This window comes from Lycium barbarum, chromosome 5 (genome assembly GCF_019175385.1).
Source record: "Lycium barbarum isolate Lr01 chromosome 5, ASM1917538v2, whole genome shotgun sequence".
Taxonomy (NCBI): Eukaryota; Viridiplantae; Streptophyta; class Magnoliopsida; order Solanales; family Solanaceae; genus Lycium; species Lycium barbarum.
Genome location: NC_083341.1, coordinates 138,010,203 through 138,028,729, shown reverse-complemented (window position 1 = coordinate 138,028,729; position 18,527 = coordinate 138,010,203). Strand labels below are relative to the sequence as shown.

The 18,527-nt window shown below is 32.1% G+C and overlaps 1 protein-coding gene and 1 non-coding gene across 3 annotated transcripts; one reads left to right on the top strand and one right to left on the bottom strand.

The window, feature by feature from the left end:
* Positions 1–513: 513 nt before the first annotated feature.
* LOC132641831 (transcription factor bHLH30-like) lies at positions 514–5,290 on the top strand. 2 transcript variants are annotated; one of them, XM_060358924.1, is made up of 3 exons: positions 514–915; positions 1,495–1,980; positions 3,644–5,290. In XM_060358924.1, the coding sequence occupies exons 2-3, from the start codon at positions 1,543–1,545 to the stop codon at positions 4,130–4,132; spliced, it is 927 nt and encodes a 308-aa protein (XP_060214907.1). In that variant the 5' UTR covers positions 514–915; positions 1,495–1,542; the 3' UTR covers positions 4,133–5,290. The 2 variants fall into 2 exon arrangements, with proteins under 2 accessions (XP_060214907.1, XP_060214906.1); XM_060358923.1 differs by lacking the exon at positions 514–915 and having other exon boundaries at positions 966–1,980.
* Positions 5,291–13,300: 8,010 nt separating this feature from the next.
* On the bottom strand, positions 13,301–13,374 carry TRNAI-AAU (transfer RNA isoleucine (anticodon AAU)). Its single transcript has one exon. It is a non-coding gene; the product is annotated as a tRNA-Ile (tRNA).
* Positions 13,375–18,527: the final 5,153 nt, after the last annotated feature.

The following is an 18,527-nucleotide window of genomic DNA, read 5'->3' as shown; positions in this document are numbered from 1 at the left end:
ACTACTCAAATCCTATAGTAATATTTTAGTGCTACTTAAGTATTACTAAGATATAATGTTAGACTAAGGAATTTTCATACTATCAAATCGTTGAAAAGATCTAAGACTTCTACTAGTAATTCTTTTTAAAATGTGATTTGTAAGCGTCAAAATAAGATAGATTACTTGATATAACATGTAAAAGTGATTTGATGGTGTAAAAATGCTTATATTAATGATGCATATTATTATAATTTATGTGAAGGAATTCGAAGTACAAGATCAAAACACTTAACTTTGACTGTAAATTTTATCATAGTTGATGATTCAAAATATTTTTAAAACATTATAGTCAAACAAAAAATTATTTTTGACTCATCAAACATTAGTACCTTCACATATATGAGTGCGGGGAGCATGTATATATTGTTTATGTATTTCTATTCGGAAAATAAATGAAACAAAATACAAACTAAATAAACATGAGAGGGAGAATTAACAAGTTGTGTGATAGCTACAGAAATAAATAGTTGAGAGAGAAAAAAAGAATGCCGTAAAGAGAAAGGAAAGAAGACTGGCAGTACTTTGCATACTCTTCTCGGTATATATTTGTCAAAGTGGGATAAAAATAAAAGTGGGGTGTACACATGAAAGAGAAAAGACTATAGTGAAAAAGTTGGGCCCATAAAAATAAAAATAAAAATGAAAACAAAAACAAAGGGAAACAAAAAGATACCAACAAAGCCACAAAAGAGATTTGGAAAGTTGGTTGATGCTAAGGATAAAAAGGGTCACTTCCATTGCCATTCAAAACAACTAACGAGAAGTTAGAAAGAAGAACAAGTTGAAGTTCACCAAAAAATATCCTTTTTCTCTCTCTCTCTCTCCATCAAAACAAAAAACCTTAGTTCATCACTACATCAAAGCAAAGCAAAGGTCTGTCTTTTACTTCCCTTTTTGTGTGTGTGTTTATTCCTTGAAAAATTCCTTTTGCAAAATCCAACCCCCCCCCCCCCCCCCCCTCCTCTTGTCACAAAATCCAAGTTTGTAATATATTACCCCTTCGTTCTCTTTGTTCATTCTTTGTGTAAACGAGAAAAGAATCTTATACTATATGGTTATATAACAAGCTAAAGTTCTTCAACATCAAACTTATTTTGTACTTAATGTAGTTTTTTTCTTTTGGGATAGAAATAAGCTCAAAGTTTCACTCTTATCAACATATATATACTGTATAGTCAGTTTATGATCTAGTATATCAGCCAGAAAGAGTAAACAGTGAATCATACCAACTATTTGTATAAAGATCCCTATAAAATAAGCCTAAAGTTCTTCAACATCAAATTTATTTTGTTATTTATTGAATTTTTTTGTTGGAGATAAAAAGATCAAAGTACTCTCATAAATATACATATATATACATAGAATATACTAGGATATCTTATGTCTTATACGAAAGATCATCAAGAAGATCAAGAAAATTGTTCTGAAGCTACTATACATAATCTTCAACAGTGTATTCAAGAACAGCTACTACTTCATCATCAAGAAGAACAAGAAAATATGGAGCCACAAAGTTACATGAACCAGGTTCACTTCCAAAGCAACTCGGAAATGTCACAAATTCTACCATGGACACTACCTCCGGTTCAACCTTTCAACTCCGTTCACCACCATGACCCTTTCCTCCTTCCACCTTCACCATCACCTTACGGTTTATTCAACCGTAGGCCACAATTCGGTTACGAGGGTGCCACGTCATCGGACCACGGTCACCTCAGGTTCATATCGGATACTTTAGTAGGTCAAGTGGTCCATCATCAACCCGGTTCAGCACCTTTTGGTTTACAAGCTGAGTTACAAAAGATGACAGCTCAAGAAATTATGGATGCTAAGGCATTGGCTGCTTCAAAAAGTCATAGTGAAGCTGAAAGGAGACGTAGAGAAAGAATCAATAATCATCTTGCTAAATTGAGAAGCCTTCTTCCTAATACTACAAAAGTAAGCTCAAAATTATTTCACTTCCAATCATTAATCATATCATTCTTTCATGCCTGAACGAATCTTATATTATTTGCTTATTTAATGTAACAGTATGTGCGCTAACGGTGTAAAAAATATTTCAACCGCTAACTCTTTGTATCAAGATTGATATGACGATAACCTATTGTAAGCCTAAAAATATTCTTTTAAACTCTTAATGCAATGTGTTGCTTTGTTTTATTTGTAATGTATTTAGGTACAATATTTCGAGTAGTATCTCTTTTCGGTTTGAGTTTAAGTTTTATATATATCCTGAGTATAAGGAAACTTTTCACATATCAAGTTATTCAAATGAAATTTATAAGTCAGTTTTTTAAAAAGTGAAATTTATTATCTTTAGAATAAGACAGATTATTTGTTACAACTTATATTGCTTAGACTCTCCAAAATGTTGCAGCACCCTTTTTGGATCCTCTAAAAATGCATTACTGTTAGAGAATCCTACATGACTCAATCGACATTTTTGAAGAGTTCGAACAACATAGGTTACAACAAGTGCAGTTGAACCGGTGAATAAAAATTAAATAGGCAGATGATCTATATAAGTTAAAACTCTTTTGGTTTTAGATCTTCTAAGATTTTATTTTAGATTCTTTTCATAGAGAGAGAGAATACAAAACCTAGCAGCACCAAATGAGTAAAGTGTGTACTTAGCTACAAAAAAAGTGTTGGCCCTTTTCCATTTTTCTTCTATTTCTTTGATCTATTTAATAATTTTTTCAGTTGGTTTGGACATAAAGAATGAATATTTTGGACGAAGGTGATAAATATTCTGATTGTAGTGCTAGTTCCGAGAAAAGTTGGAGAAATGGAAAAAGGGAACAAAGCGTTAATGTCGCTAATTTGACATGAAAAAGAGAAACCACCAAGCAGTTGAAAAGCTTCTATAGAAAATTCTTGCCGGTTATTTAATTTACATTACCCAAAATAAAGTTGTTGTAGGAAAAGGGGGAAAAAATAATAATCCACAAGAAAAGAAAAAAATTAAAGATTAACAAGAGACAAACAAGCATTTTTGTCAGTCATGCATACTCTAAAAAAACACTCTACTTCATGCCTAGCCCAAAAAACCCCACCCTAAAACGAACCAAAACTTCTCAGTTTGATGATCTATCATATCAAGTTCACAAACCCCATTTTCTAAAACTTTCAAAGGGTTTAACTTATATATATATTTATATAGTATTAATATATGGTAACGTTTTATAATAAGATAACTTGCCCTTTTTTTTTCCAGATTAGTGATCTCATTTTTTATGAACGAATATTTATAGTTATAACTTAGGTGACCTGATATCAAGTTAACAAATCCCATTTTCTTATTTTTCAAAAAGGGTTTAGCTTATATATCAACATACATCCATATGTTGTAGCAAGTAATATGTGTTATGTTTCAAATTCCCTACCTTTTTTTATGAACGATTATTTGTATTCATTTTTTAGGTGAACTGATAGTAACTAAGAAAATTTTATATTGTTATTGCATAGAATTACGTTAAACTTTCCAAAAGATGTTCATAAATTGCATTAGTCAACGTATGTTCCCAAACTGGCTTGTTGAACGAAGTTCATACTTATGGTTTTCATTATTTTTTTTTTATTTTTTTTGGTTATGATGTAGACGGACAAAGCTTCATTGCTAGCAGAGGTGATACAACATGTGAAGGAGCTAAAAAGGCAAACATCCTTAATAGCAGAGACAAGTCCTGTCCCAACTGAAATTGATGAATTAACAGTTGACAATGCAACATCCGATGAAGATGGTAAGTTTGTGATTAAGGCCTCGTTGTGCTGTGAGGACAGGTCAGATCTTTTGCCTGATTTAATCAAGACATTGAAAGCACTAAGGTTAAAAACACTTAAAGCTGAAATTACAACACTTGGTGGACGAGTGAGGAATGTCTTGTTCATAACTGGGGATGATTGTAATTATAATAATAATCAAGATTTGGATCCGAATACCAGTGATGATGATCAACAACAGCCACAATATTGTATAAGTTCAATACAAGAAGCACTTAAAGCAGTGATGGAGAAATCAAGTGGTGATGATTCTTCTTCAGCAAGTGTTAAGAGACAAAGAACTAACAACATCAACATCCTTACTTAAATTACTAGTAGTACTTTTCTTCCTTTTTGTGTGTTTCTTTTTTTTTTTTTTTTTTTTTTTTGGGGTGTGGTTTTATTTTTTTCTCCTTAACTTCTAAGAACAATATATGTAGAGGGTCGGTGTTGTTTAGGTCTTGGTCTAGTGCGTGGTAAGAGTACATCGTGTTTTGTCGCAGACAAAAACATCCAGTATAGAGGGGCGGATCTAGTATGCGCTGATTTTGGAACCGTGCATCCCCGACTCTCAAGGGTTTCGGGATTATAAAAAAATATATAGAGGGTTGGTGGTGATTTTTTTTTCGGTGTCCAGAAATGTCCCTATCAATTGCCTCATGTCATGCCCTCATCAAAAGTGTGATATTTAAATGGAGGAGTGTTGAGGGGCAGATCTAGTATCCGCTGATTTTCGAATCATGTGTCCCCGGTTCTTGGGAATTTCTGAATTATAAAAGAAATATAGAGGGTTGGGGGTGGGTTTTTTTTTTTTTTTTTGGTTGTCCAAAAGTGTCCCTTTCATCAGTTGGCTCATATCATGTTCATCAACAGTTCGAGTCATGCAAGAAAACCTAAAGAACAAATGTGGGGAAGGATCTTTTTCGTGAAGAGAGAAGCATTATAAGAAAACCTAAGAGAGAAAGGTTTGATTACGTTGGTGATCCAATTCTAGGGTGCAAATATCAAACATGCTGTCTGTCTTTTTTGTTCCTTGGTGAAATTTCCTTGTCACCTTCTTTCTCTCTCTCTCTTCGTCAGCATTATTGCATGGTGACGATATGTGGTTATTTTATGGAGAATTTTTACACTAAGATGTTTCTTCAAATGCTGTTTTGAGGAATTTGGTATTTTCTTCAGTTCTTTGGAATCACGAGTGTGAGCTTGGAATGGGCTGTTTTTTTGGGGGGGGGGGGGGGGGGGGGAAGGGAAGAACTGTAAATATTTATTATTAAGTTGTTGTGTTCCTACGAATATGCCTTGTACTTTTCTTCTCAAGGAATGGACTATCTTCCCTTTACTCTTTTCTCCTTCTTTTGTCCTTTTTTTTTAATTTTGTGGTTGAGTCTAGGCATCGGTGATGTTATTTTCGTTGTAATTCTGGGGTTGTTTATCTGAATTCCATGTAACAAGGTGATGTGAAAATTATCAAATGAAGTTATATCTTTACCTATTTAATTCAAGCTTTTTAAATGGATATGGATTCTAAGATGAAGCCTTTGCAAATTGTAAGAGTACTACACTTTTACTGTATTAATTTAACTTCTTGTAACGTGTTATTATTTACTAATAATACTTTCAAGGTTATCATACAATATTAATGATATTTAATTACTATGATCAACACCTGTTTAATATACATAAATTGTACTGGTTGGGTTAAATACATTATACTATTTACTCCATGTTTACGAATTTTTTACCTCAATATGCACATACAAATGCATGAATGAATGTGTACATTGAATGTTACCACAAATTTGTAGTAAATGATTGTGAATATTGATTCATATGGTGATGCGCAATGTCAAACCATGGCAACTGTTCAGATAGACCATTTAAGATTTGCTAAGGAAGATTATGTGCAATTGTAATATCTCAATTGTAAATACTAGCTTAGGCATACTTATGATTTCTTATTGCGGAAGCGAGTCTGGAACAATTACTACTTGAGTTATCGATGGTTGAAATCCTCACAAAAATGGACGAAGTGTCAACCGCCTCGATATCCTATATATTGTGATGCAAGGACGTAGCTTAGCCGTTGTTTATTTAATTCCCACAAGAAGCACCAGGAAAAAAAATCATTCTGTATACCCTTTATGGATAAACCTGACCCAATGTATTTATTGTTCGCAGACTAGGGTTTATTAAGAGGAGAATTAACTAATCGGTTTATGAGCTAATTAGTACTCTTTACGGATAAACCCGACCCAATAATATTATCAACAATAATAGTTTTAGATACAAGTCATAATCACCCCAAGACCCCCTTTTCCCCATCTTTGTGTTCATTTTGTTGAACATACTCTTGATGAACGGTCACGGACTCAAAATTTTAGATTATGGTGCTCAATTATTTTAAACATTAAAATTGCTATATATTTGTATATGAAAAATATTAATTTCTCAATGTAAATAGTAATGTCTGGCTCCAAAAGTACTGGATGCTTGAACACCCAACCCATAATGTAGGTCCTTCATAGAGTAAAATGTCAATCTTTTGATATCCTAAGAGTCGTAGTAAAGTGACGCAACTAACAGACATGGAAGACTACTGAGATCTCACAGGATATTTCAATGTTTATGCCTTCTGGGCCACCCAGTTTGATGCAATCCTAGTTGCCCCAAAGTCATCCACGTGGAGTCAAGTCAAGGAGCTCCATACATTACATGGATTGTACATGAAGATAAGCGCTTGTGAGCATCCATTAGTGTCATACCGAGGATCACAAGTGTGGAAGATTTCTTGGGAGGATGGATTAGAGAAGAGCAATGAAGATGGCTATGCTTGCAATGAGACTATTACTTAAAGGCTAGCATTTTCAAGTTTCAATTCCAACGAAAACATCCAAACAGGGCTCTTACTTCATTAAGGATAGAATTATAATAGCATAGTTGTCTTCCTTAGCTTTCTAGTATAAATAGTATGTTTAAACTTTTCCTAGGTAGACTTTTATGAATATTGAATGTACTTATATATAACACTTTGAGTGTTGAGAGCTTGTGTAAGCTATTGATTGTGAACATTGTTGAGAGTATTGGTTGCTTGGGAGTCAAATCCCTTGAGGTCATCCTAAAAGTTTGGTGCTTAATAGAGTGTGATTAGGAGGTCTTAGTTATTATAGAACTTTGGTTGCCTAATTATGCCTATTCTTGTGTCAATCTATCTGTCTTTTCTTTTCCTTGTCATTTTATTGTTGTTTTCGTTTCCGTTCTTATATCACAGTTTATATTCATGTCCCAAGTAATTCTCTACTTCTATTGATAATCAATCAAAAGTTATCCTAGCTAAAAAGTTGATAATGAAATCTTATATTAGGAATGAAGGAAACGTGTACAAGCTTAACTTCAAACAATTAGCAAGCAACTTGAGAGATTTTTGTATGAATAAGTTTAGGTGATATGTTCAGTCATTTTAATTACATGAGATTCAGGTATATGATTGAACTTCTATCATTTTTGCATGAAGTTCAGACAATATATATGTTTAACCTTAAAACGGAGAACAATTAAATTTACGCATGACGCCAAATATATATGGCTAAATTCAATTCAAGATTAAATTGCAAGATAAGTCAATAAATGAACAGAGAAACAGATCTGACCAACTATTAAGAACGTCTTGCCTCGGGTATGAAAACCGAGGTCGATACCTTCTGTTAAGTACTTACACGAAGTATAATAAAAATGAACTTAAGAATAGATGAGAATGGTTTTAAAAAGATTCTTATGATTGTTGATGTGAACTCTTTATGTCCTTGTTATTGCCTACCCCTTTCATGAATGATAACATCCTCTTTATATAGTAGAGGAGTTTCAACCCTAGTACAATTCTAAATAAAGAAAATAAATCTGGTGACAACTGTTTTGCTGAGATCGACCTTGAACTATCCGGTTGAGGATGGATATTTCGGTCTTCTGCTTATGGCAATCAATTGCCCTTCCTTTATCGCCTCATCCCGGTCCGAACTCGAAGCCTCGTTCCCGATGAGACGGTCGTATCGTGACCGAGCATAACCATGACAACGGGAAACCGTGTGTGCCTGTATCCTCGGTTTTACCCGTATACAATATGACTGAACTTCAGCAATTTTGGTATTTGGTTCAGGCCATTACTAAACTTCGGGCATTTTTGCATGAAGTCCAGGCCATATATGATTGAACTCACTTGACATTAAACTTCTAAGTGATGTAAAATTCTCTCTCTCCTCAGTATGAAATTATGTGTGGGCAATGCAGTAACTCAAAAGAAACACGCCTTGGCACCTTACAACAAAAAGATTTAACCCCCCAAAAAAAATGGAGAAAGGGAGAGTAACCCTTAACTAGTTATGTATGCAAATCTTTAACAAAGATGACACCTTAATTAAATTGCGCTATGCAAATAGGCTACCTCACCAAATTACTTCTTTTCCTTTCTTGTCTTCATTTTCAAGACAAGACCAGTTGTGTATTCCAAAGTAGAGATATTCGGTTGGGCTAATGAAAATACAAATATTTCTTGCCAAACTATAGAAATACTACAAAGATAATGTGAAACTAATCCCATATAGCTTATGCATCAATTGGGAGATTTGAAGGCATGTAGAAATCTCTCTTCAGTTTTTCTTCTTGAAGCAATTGCAAGCAAATTCTGAAATGGCGGTCCCTTTGATTTTAAATTTTCATTCAAATTGGGATATCTAATTTAGGATGTCAACTTTAAATGCTACACTAGCACATCATTGGAACATTAAAGGTTCTAAATTTCTAATAAGTACGTATAAGATGGAAATGAGAGTCTTCATAATATAAGCCCCCGTTTGGCCATAAGAATTATTCACTTTATTCTGAATTTTTTTTTCATTTTTTTCCGGAATTAGCGTTTGGCCATGAGAATTCCGAATACAACTTGAAGTTCTATTCCGGAATACCAAAAACTCAAAAAACTTGTTTTTAAAAAAAAAAACACTTTTTTACAACTACATTTCACCAAAAACTACATTTTCAAAAACTATGGCCAAACACAACTCCAACTCCAACTCCAAAATTCCAAAAAAAAATGAATTTTTTTTGGTATCTATGGACAAACGGGCCTAAGAAAGTTGATTTAAGTAGTGAGTTGTCATTTGCCCATTTGCATGAGCATATTATAGTCAAAATGAAATTTGAAATGTGGAAGCTTTAGGATTTTGAATGACGTGTTTGTCCTTCTACTAAAAAGAATACGGAAAAGGCTCAAATATGTTATCTAATTATCGGAAATGGCTCATTTATGCCACTCGACAATAGTTTGGCTCATTTATGTCATCGAACTATAGAAAATGACTCATTTATGTCACTCATCAATAGTTTGACTCATTTATGCCATCGCATGTTACCAAAATGACTCATCCATGCCATATTTCATTAAAATTGATTTTACAATACCATATATGACACGTGACCTCCAACTAGATTATGGTTGTGGGTGAGTAAGGTATATGGGTCGGATTTTTTATTAATTTGGTATTTAAAATTGGGTTAGTTTGATCAAACGACGTAGACCTCTAATTGGAGGCCACGTGTCATATATGGTATTATAAAACTGGCGTTAATGAAAAATGGCATAGATGAGTCATTTTGGTAACGGACGATGGCATAAATGAGTCAAACTATTGATGAGTGGCATAAATGAGTCATTTCCTATAGTTCAATGGCATAAATGAGTCATTTCCTATAGTTCGATGGCATAAATGAGCCAAAATATTGATTAATGACATAAATGAGTCATTTCCGATAGTTGGATGACATATTTGAGCCTTTTCCGAAAAGAATAATACAAGTGCCGCCTGTCAGACTTGAACCCCTGTCACCTTTTCCTATAAAGGACCAAGCAAACCCATCAAACTACAACCGATTTCACTTAAGCTTCAGGCAGTAAATCAATTTAAACTTAGAACTGTATTAGTCAAGCACACTTGAAGTCTCAACATTAAAAAAATAGTCATTCTTTCCAGTTCGTGCATCTATTCTATTCTTTAATAATCGATCTCTTACGAAAAATCATGTGTACGTCACTGGTGTCAGCAACATGAGTGGGTAGAAGATTAGTTTAAGTCTTACTGACAAATTGGCTCTTTTTTCATTGGAGTTCATTCTTCACTATATGGAAAACATGTTTGAACTTGTAAATGCAAATTTAACACCCACATCGCAACTTAGGAGCCGTTTGGACATGGTTTGAAATTATGGTTTGAAATCATGTTTGGACATGCAATTTGGATATCTTAAGTTGAATTTTCTCTTATAGACATAAAAATCCACAAGTTGTGAAAACTATCAAAACATTCTCAATTCTTATACAATCTTACCAAATGAGCAAGTCATAGTTCATAACAAAATTAAATGTTACTAGAAGGCCTTTCTAAAAAATACAACATCAATTGATCAAACTTTAGTTCAATAAAAACGAAAATTTAACATGAATAGTAATGAGGTTGGTAGACATAAATAAAGGTTGGTGGAAGTTAATGAGGTTGGTAAATGATTGGTGAGAGTAATTGTTAAATATATCTACTAACTTATGAGTCTTGTTTTACAAAATATAAACTTATGGGTCAAATTTTTTATTTAAAATTTTTGAAACCATGGTTTGAAACCCCAAATCATGCCTTTTTGGATGATTTAGGATTTGAAACAATGAGATGAAATGCATATCCAAACGCTGGACATAGAAGAGAAAAGGGGGGAATGGAAAAATAGACCTATTTGGGTCTAATTCTAATAAAAAAACTGACAGACAAACCAACGCAGTCCGTCAGTTTTTTTAATATTGTTGACCCGACTTTGACCAAAAAAAAAAAAAAACCGACATCGACCGTTGGTTTATTCAAGAAAATATTCGTTTATTAATAGTTTAACAAAAAAAATGAATTATAAATTATTTAACATGTTTTTAAAATTAAAACCGACGTCTTCCGTCTGTTTTTAATTATTTAATTTTTTTCTAATAAAACCGATGCCCCACGTCGGTTTTTGTAAAAAAAAAAAAAAAAAATTGACGGAATTATAAGTTCAAAATTCCGCAAAAAAAAACCGACATTGTCCGTTGGTTTTTTAATAAAAAAAATATTAGAAATACACAAAACCGACGGACTACGATAATTTTTTGAAGCGACGTAGTCCGTCGATTTTTTGTCCGTCGAATTTTGGCAGTTCTTTTGGTAGTGAAAACTTATTTTTCCTATAATTATATTTATAGGTCACATACTAGGGTTTTAGTATGATGATTAAACTAATCGATTTATGGGCTAATAAACAACGTTTATGAATGAACTCAAACCAATTATATTTTTCAACAGGTATAAACACACAAAAAATAAAAGTCGCTTTAGATAGAAGTCATAATTCCTCCAAAACCCTTTTCCCTCATCTTTGTGTTCATTTTGCCAAACATACTCCTAGATGACAGTCAGTAGTGGACTGAGAATTTTAAATTATGGGCGTTCAACTATTTTAAATTTGAAAATTGTTACGAGCCTGGTGCTTGATTAATATATTTGTATGATCAATGTAAGCAATAATATTTGGCTCCAAAAGTAATGGATGCTTGAACAGTCATAACCCATGTAGGTCCTTCAGAGATGATGGCGACAAGCAGATGGAATTAATCCGACAAGAACAATTTCATATATTTTTAAAAGCTTTCTGAGTTGCAGTTAAGTTGTTAGGACAGTTTTGTACAGTAAAATGTCAATCTTTTGATATCTTAAGAGTCATATTCAAGTGACACAACTAACAGACATGGAAGACAACTGAGATCTCATAAAATATTCCAATGTTTATGCCCTCTGGGCCACCCAGCTTATTAGGAAGTTTAGCATATATATCCATGTCCTTGCAAGTAGCTTCTCTTGTTCATCTATACTTCTATTTATAAATACTTAATTGTTGTCCTAGCTAATTAAGAAGTTGATTATTAAGAGTGAAATCTTAAAGCACTGATTATTGTTAATTAGGACTTGAGACATTTTTGCATGATTAATTTCAAGTACATGCATGACTGAATTTGAACCATTTTTTGCATAAATTTCAAGCTATGTATGATGTAACTCACTTGCTATTGGACTTTTAAGTGAATGTATGATTCTCTTTCTTACAGTACATTAACTCAAAAGAAACATGCGTTGACACCTTAAAACAAAAAAGATTTAACAAATGATGTGTGTTAAATTGCGCTATGCAAATAGGCTACATCGTGAATACTTCTTTTCCTTTTTTCTTATCTTAATTTTCAGGCCCATATGCTTGAAAGACAAGACCAAATGTGTATTTCAGAGTAGAGATATTGGGCTGGGCTTAAATGAAATTACAAAAAGTGTTTGCCAAACTGTAGAACTGTCATTAAGAGAAGGTTAACAAAATCTAATGTAACTTATGCATCGATTGGGAGATTGAGGTGCCTGTGGAAATCTCTCTTCTTCTTTTTTCCCTCTTCTTTCATTTTTTTGATGAGGCTGCTGAAGTTTATACTTCGAGCATTTGCAAACGGATTATGAAATAATATTCAATTTTTCACTCAACTTGAGATGTCAAGTTCATATGTTACACTAGCACATCACTAGAACATTAATACTAACAAGTACGTACAAAATGAAAATGAAAGTAAACTCATAATATATATGAAAGTTGGTTGGTTAAATTGTGAGTTGTCATTTGCCTGTGCATATCGTCATAGTCATAATTATTTGGAAGACGAAAGCAAAAAAAAAAAAAAAAGTAAAGAAAATGGTCATTAATTACAACAAGGAAATAAAAAAAATTCTTAAAAATTCTATGGCCCATGCAGATCTCGAACTACTTTTAAGAGAAGGTTAACAAAATCTAATGTAATTTAGGCATCGATTGGGTGATTTGAGGTGCCTGTGGAAATCTATCTTCTTTTTTCCCCTCTTGTTTCATTTTTTTGACGAGGCTGCTTCAGTTTATACTTCCAGCATTTGCAAACCGATTATGAAATGGTATTCAATTTTTCATTCAAGTTGAGATGTAACTTCATATGTTACGCTAGCACGTCACTGGAACATTAATACTGACAAGTACGTACAAAATGGAAATGAAAGTAAACTCATAATATATGAAAGTTGGTTTAATAGTGAGTTGCCATTTGCTTATGCATATCATCATAGTAATAATTATTTGGAAAACGAAAGCCAAAAAAGAAAAAAAAAAAAAAGCAACGGAAAAAGGTCATTACAACAAGGAATAAAAAATTTACTGGAACATTAATACTGACAAGTACGTACAAAATGGAAATGAAAGTAAACTCATAATATATGAAAGTTGGTTTAATAGTGAGTTGCCATTTGCTTATGCATATCATCATAGTAATAATTATTTGGAAAACGAAAGCCAAAAAAGAAAAAAAGAAAAAAAAAAAAAAAAAGCAACGGAAAAAGGTCATTACAACAAGGAATAAAAAATTTACTGAAGATGGCCCATGCAGGTCTCGAACCTGCGACCTTCGCGTTATTAGCACGACGCTCTAACCAACTGAGCTAATGGGCCATCTGTTCTATTGTGTCCGTGTTATCATAAAGACTTTGTTTTCATTCTTGGACAAGAGAATAAATGCATTTTAGTAGTTGTTCATTCATTGTTCTTCTTTTGCTATCCACTGTATTAATTTTCATGTAGCATAATTCACGACATTTTGGAAGTTGAAGTGTACTTGGGATATATTACTATTTCAAAACTCATTTATGTTATTATTGTTTTTGTGTTAGGAGTTTAATTGTTACTTCTGCCCGACTGAACTATTCCAACAAAACTTATTGCACATTCAAAGGAAAATAGAGTAAAACTACATATAGTAATAAAGCGACATGAAACACTTTCTTTCTCAAAGTAAACTTTTGTAGTAATAATTGAGCACTCATTAATGTTCGGATCTTGATCAAATCCGAGCTTCCCAAGCTCTGTTTTATTGGGAAACTCAGCAAGGATCTTACCGCCTTGATTGACTATATTCGAGTCTTTGGAGTACATTAGGATTATATTCTGCGTTGAGAGTGTGTGCTTGTGGGTTGAAATGAATACTAGAGTCTATAGACCGACGAATCTGGTAACTGGCAATGCATGAATTTTTATGATCCAGGGGTGTGTCTTATTTTACTATGAATTATTTTCCTTAGTCAATAAATTTAAATAGAGACACATGAGAATGTAAAGGTGCTCACCGATCTTTGCTAAACTTATATGCTAGAACTTTAAAAATTGGGCATTTCTTCGTGTTAAACCTTTACCAAACTCAGTTTCATAAATTTTACTTTCTTGAATAACAAACACATTGTGGTTAAATAACTAGTTTTGTGTCGTTTTGGCGTGTATTCTCATGTTGTATATTAAGGGTCCTGATGAAACCATTATTTTAAATTGACTATATTCTCATTGGTGCTTTGACTATTGTTAATTTCCTAGAAGAGACGTAACGAGGAGGGAATTGTTCATTCTTTTCCATTAAACAAAAGTAAAACAAATTAAGAGAAGTGTTTCCTCAACGGTTTCTACAGACTAAAACTAGGATAAAATACAATCTTTTGCCATCGAATTATTGAAACAGATAGGATTATAGTATCTAACAATTATCGTATTCCCTTGAAAAGAAAAAGGAAATAATTTCACTTTCTTTAACAATTTTCATAGAAAAAAAGAATAATTATTTTCTTTAACTTTCTCCTCCATCTTTTCTCCCTTATCGATGTCGTCTAACATCGTGGGGACTAGGATTGGACTAGCAATACATGCTCGTGCGATGCACGGGCCGAATATATCTATTCACTTTAATTAGTCAGTCTTTAAGGTTTCTATTTTGAAAATAACTTTCAAAAACATTCTAATTGTTATTATATATACAAAATGTATTTTATGTACCATTACTTTAGTTGTAATTAAAAGTCTTTGAGATGAAAAGAGTCGGACTTTTATTATCATTATCATGACAATGAAAGTTGTTCATTGATGTAAAAGAAAATTAGTAAGAATATGAGGGAAAATTAATATTTTAATTCTAAAAAAATTCTTTTAAATTCTTTAATATATTATATGTATACCGACAGGTTGATATCCATTTCAATTAAGTAACTATTCAAATCCAAACATAAAAACCATTTTGTTGTATATATTGGATTAAAATATTTTTATTAAATTAATTAAAAAATATATTATAATTTTTTATATTAATTGTTACAAAGAAATCAAAATTAGAAAGATATATGTTATATCATTAATCACCAAATTTTAATTCTGAAATGAAAATATAAAGTAATACATTTTATAAATGTAAAGAAACAATAATCAAAGACTACAAAGGAGAGTAAATAAGTAAAGTATTGACAATGAAGGAAAACGAGGATAAATGTCACCCTCTCCCTTTACTTTTACTTGTCTTTGTTAACATATCAAGGGAAAAAAATCTTCTTCTTATTTTACCCTTTATATTAATTATTCATTTTCAAATCATTTTCTGAGGTTATTGAGACTATATACCAATAAATATGGATATTATGATAAAATATATACTTGATTTATTAATTTTTAAAGAACATGAAAAGTCAAAAGTGAACAAGTTATGTGTAGGAGCATTAAAATAACTTTTGGTGCAAATTTGCATTGTTATTGTTCGTCCTCTCTTCACATTTAAAGTATTGACAAAGAAGAAAAACGGGAATAATAGAAATAGAAAAGAAGATAAATATAGAATAGAAAAATAGACATATATTTTTAGTAACGTGGCCAAGTAATATGGACGAAAGGAGTTCTTCATTTTTATTAATTCTTAAAGAACGTAAAAAGTCAAGTATAGTAATGTGGCCAAGTAATATGGGACAGAAGGAGTACTTCATTTATTAATTCTTAAATAACGTGAAAAGTAAAAAATGAACAAGTAAAAGTGCACGGAGGAAATAAATATGTGTCGGAGAATTAAAATAGAAGTGCCCACGTGTATACATGAGAAGAGAATAAATATTCAGTACTATGGGATATATCCACGTGAGATTTATTAATTGTCAAAGAATGTGAAAAGGCAAAAATGAACAAATTAAAGTGCACGGAGGAAATAAATTTGTGTAGGAGAATTAAAATTGAATTGCATATGTCTATACATGAGAAGAGAATAAATATTTAGCTAGAACACGAAAATCAAAAGTGAACAAGTAAAAGTGCACGGAAGAAATAAATGTGTCGTAGAATTAAATTTAAAGTGCATACGTCTACACATGAGAAGGGAATTAAATATTAAGTACTATAACACATGTCTACATGGGATATAAAAATAGTTGGATAAAGTGTACAAATTATATAGCTCGTGGTACAAGAATTTAATGCGAGCAAATTTCGTGAAGCAGTGGGTACAAGGAGGGACTGCTGTGTTCGTCCTTCCATGACACTTATTATTTTTTAGTACTATGGCATATATCTGTCACACCCTAAAAATGGTAGGGCATGACGGGCACCCGACTCTCATCAGAGTCGAGCGAACCCTTAGACATTCGCTCTATTAAAACCTGTCATTTCAAAAAAAACTTTTAAGAACGTAAAATTTTTCCAAATAGAAATCCATGGCTTTTGTTTTCTCTCTCTGTCTAGCTTATTGTGGAAGATGAAAATGAGGGTTTGGGCACAGATTTTTCACTATATTTTCAGCCCCTAGGAGTGACAAGTGTCCCACTCAAGGCTTGAGCCAATTAAATTTGGCCACATGTCTTGGTGGGGCCCACTTTGTGCACTAATGACTTGTTTAGTGAAAAATTAAATTTTAACCCCCACTTAATAATCTAATCATGGTAAATTAATTCCAACTTTCCATTAATATTTTTTACACTAAGTAAAATTCATAAACAATTCATTTTCTAATAGAGACCAGAAATTAAAGATTTCTATTTCGTGCCCGAAAATGATCTCGTCTTTAACTTGAGTCGATTCTCTTGCGAATAACTCGACGTATAAAATTACGGGATATAACAATATCTACGTGAGATATATTAATGATCTCAAAGAATGTGAAAAGTCAAAAGTGAACAAATTAAAGTGCATGGAGGAAATAAATTTGTGTAGGAGAATTAAAATTGAACTGCATATGTCTATACATAAAAAGAGAATAAATATTCAGCTAGAACGTGAAAAGTCAAAAGTGAACAAATAAAAGTGCACGGATGAAATAAATGTGTCGGAGAATTAAATTTAAAGTGCATACTTCTATACATGAGAATGAAATAAATATTAAATACTATGACACATGTCTACATGAGATATAAAAATAGTTAGATAAAGTGTACAAATTATATAACTCATGGTACAAGAATTTAATGCAGATACAATTCGTGAAACAGTGGGTACAAGAAGGGACTGTTGTGTTCGTCACCCTTGACACTTATTATATATAGAAATGTGATAATCTTAAAATATAGAAAATTATGTAACCAACACAAGTCAAATTATTTTATTTAAGAAATTGTTGATTCTTTAAAAAAAGTTGCTTCGACTATGATAGAAGGGTATCACTCAATTCTAAAAAATTGATCAGGATAGGACACAAGGTTTTGGGAGAATTATCTTTAATACTTTACTATGCTAGTCAGTATTGTAACGTAAGATTCTTAACAAAAGTACTTATAAGCCAAAAGATTACCGAGTCAATAATTATCCAAATTTATATCTAAGAAAGAGAGCGAAAATAAAAAACTAAAAAGTAATTAAAATAGTGGGGTCATTACGTACACCAATTCTTTTGTATTTTTCTTAGGAAGCTGCGTGTATATATCATCAAACTAATAATAGTGTCACGCAAGAACAAAAGGATATTCTCCATTTATCCTTTTCCTATACTTTAAAAAGGGACCAAAATCAACCATGAATTTGCCTATGTATCCTACCTTAAGTAAATTCCTCAACAACGTACGCACATCACTATCCTGAAAAAGTCAATGACAGTGTGTGCAGCCAACAGATTTGCGCCCATAGAAAGGAGTCGTCAAATTGATTTAAAACAAATTGTGATATAAGATATTTCAACGTAATAAATTTTATATAGGATTATTATAATTTTCTTAGGAAAATGATCTTCTATAACCAATACAATTTGGATAAGAAAAATTATTCTACAAAAATGTTATGTTCTTATTACCGTTTTCATGTGAAAAGAGTCATATAACTAAAAAAAACATTACTAATGAATACTCATAATTAGATTATCAGAGCCGAACTAAAATAACCGTTAGTGGACACCGGCTAACTTTTGCCGGTTAGAGAAGCATTCTTTAATGCATTAAGAAAGATGTTTATATGGACCAGAACACTTGATCAAAGGAATATAGGACACTTATATGTTCGATTAAAAATCACTTGTGTGGGTCGAGTTTGAGAATTTGGGGCCGCAATTTTTGTAAACCGAATCTCCTTTTTTTTTTTTTTTTTTTTTTTATCCTTACAACTCTCTTGTCATTTACCTTTAAATTACTCGTTCCAACTAAAAGTTAGACATTGTTATTATTCTTTAATTTGCTATTAATCTTTAATATACATTTTTTCATTAAAGAAATTCACTCACCCAATCAAACACTAAAAAAAAAAAATCATAAAAATATACTTCCTTCATCTCAATTTTTTTGACGTGCATTCTAAAAATAGTTGTATCAAATTGTTTATCGTTTAGAAGTTCA

Bases quoted from the DNA above. Each gene is read 5' to 3' on its own strand.
- LOC132641831 (XM_060358923.1), top strand. From the start codon at position 1,423: ATGTCTTATACGAAAGATCATCAAGAAGATCAAGAAAATTGTTCTGAA. The intron at 1,981-3,643 runs GTAAGCTCAAAA...GTTATGATGTAG, and splicing joins TTCTTCCTAATACTACAAAA to ACGGACAAAGCTTCATTGCT.